The 1548-nt window shown below is 45.5% G+C and overlaps 1 protein-coding gene across 1 annotated transcript; it reads left to right on the top strand.

Annotated features, from left to right (window-relative positions):
* Positions 1–8: 8 nt before the first annotated feature.
* Positions 9–1539, top strand: LOC104873880 (MBT domain-containing protein 1-like). Its single transcript, XM_033760613.1, is given in 2 exon segments — positions 9–460; positions 462–1539. Coding segments are annotated over 2 exon segments (1470 nt in total). The 5' UTR covers positions 9–68.
* Positions 1540–1548: the final 9 nt, after the last annotated feature.

Below are 1548 nucleotides of genomic sequence, written 5' to 3'. Positions count from 1 at the left end.
CTAAACTAGCCGCTTACGCTCAGTATCAAGCTACCTTGCAAAATCAAGCAAAGACGAAAGCAGTCTCCATGGAGGGGTTCAGCTGGGGCAACTACATCAATAGCAATAGCTTTCTAGCAGCTCCGGTTACCTGTTTTAAACACGCACCAATGGGGACCTGCTGGGGTGACATCTCAGAAAACGTGAGAGTAGAAGTTCCCAATACAGACTGCAGCCTACCTACCAAAGTCTTCTGGATTGCTGGAATTGTAAAATTAGCAGGTTACAACGCTCTCTTAAGATATGAAGGATTTGAAAACGACTCTGGTCTGGACTTCTGGTGTAATATATGTGGTTCCGATATCCATCCAGTTGGGTGGTGTGCAGCCAGTGGGAAGCCCCTTGTCCCTCCTAGAACTATTCAGCATAAATATACAAACTGGAAAGCTTTTCTAGTGAAAAGACTTACTGGTGCTCCCTTAACCCTTAATGCACCACATTGGTTGGTCTCGAAGCATAGGCCATCGATTCAAAAGATCTGATATTACAAAGAAACAGGATGGACATTTTGATACACCACCACAGTTATTTGCTAAGGTGAAAACCAGAGAGAGATTGAGACTGGTGTACGAAGAGAGTGAAGACAGGACAGACGACTTCTGGTGCCATATGCATAGCCCCTTAATCCACCACATTGGTTGGTCTCGAAGCATAGGCCATCGATTCAAAAGATCTGATATTACAAAGAAACAGGATGGACATTTTGATACACCACCACATTTATTTGCTAAGGTGAAAGAAGTAGACCAGAGTGGAGAGTGGTTCAAGGAAGGAATGAAATTGGAGGCTATAGACCCCTTAAATCTTTCCACGATATGTGTTGCGACCATTAGAAAGGTGCTGGCTGACGGCTACCTGATGATCGGGATCGACGGCTCGGAAGCAGCAGACGGATCTGACTGGTTCTGTTACCACGCGACCTCCCCTTCCATTTTCCCTGTTGGTTTCTGTGAAATTAACATGATTGAACTTACCCCGCCCAGAGGTTACACAAAACTTCCTTTTAAATGCTTTGACTACCTCAGGGAAACTGGCTCCATTGCAGCACCAGTAAAACTGTTTAATAAGGATGTTCCAAATCACGGATTCCGTGTAGGAATGAAATTAAAAGCAGTAGACCTCATGGAGCCACGTTTAATATGTGTAGCCACAGTAACTCGAATTATTCATCGTCTCTTGAGGATCCATTTTGATGGATGGGAGGAAGAGTACGATCAGTGGGTAGACTGTGAGTCCCCTGACCTCTATCCTGTCGGGTGGTGTCAGTTAACTGGATACCAGCTGCAGCCTCCAGCGTCGCAGTCATCAAGAGAAAGCCAGTCCGCTTCATCAAAACAGAAGAAAAAGGCTAAGTCCCAGCAATACAAAGGACATAAGAAAATGACCACTTTGCAGCTGAAGGAGGAGTTGCTGGATGGGGAGGATTATAACTTCCTCCAGGGAGCATCTGATCAGGAAAGCAATGGTTCTGCCAACTTCTACATCAAACAAGAGCCCTGAGCCGGCTCA

The sequence above is a fragment of the Fukomys damarensis genome, unplaced genomic scaffold (genome assembly GCF_012274545.1).
Source record: "Fukomys damarensis isolate Sample0158 unplaced genomic scaffold, DMR_v1.0_HiC HiC_scaffold_3874, whole genome shotgun sequence".
NCBI lineage: Eukaryota > Metazoa > Chordata > Mammalia > Rodentia > Bathyergidae > Fukomys > Fukomys damarensis.
Note: the sequence above shows the minus strand (reverse complement) of the source record. Positions and strands in the feature narration are given on the sequence as shown.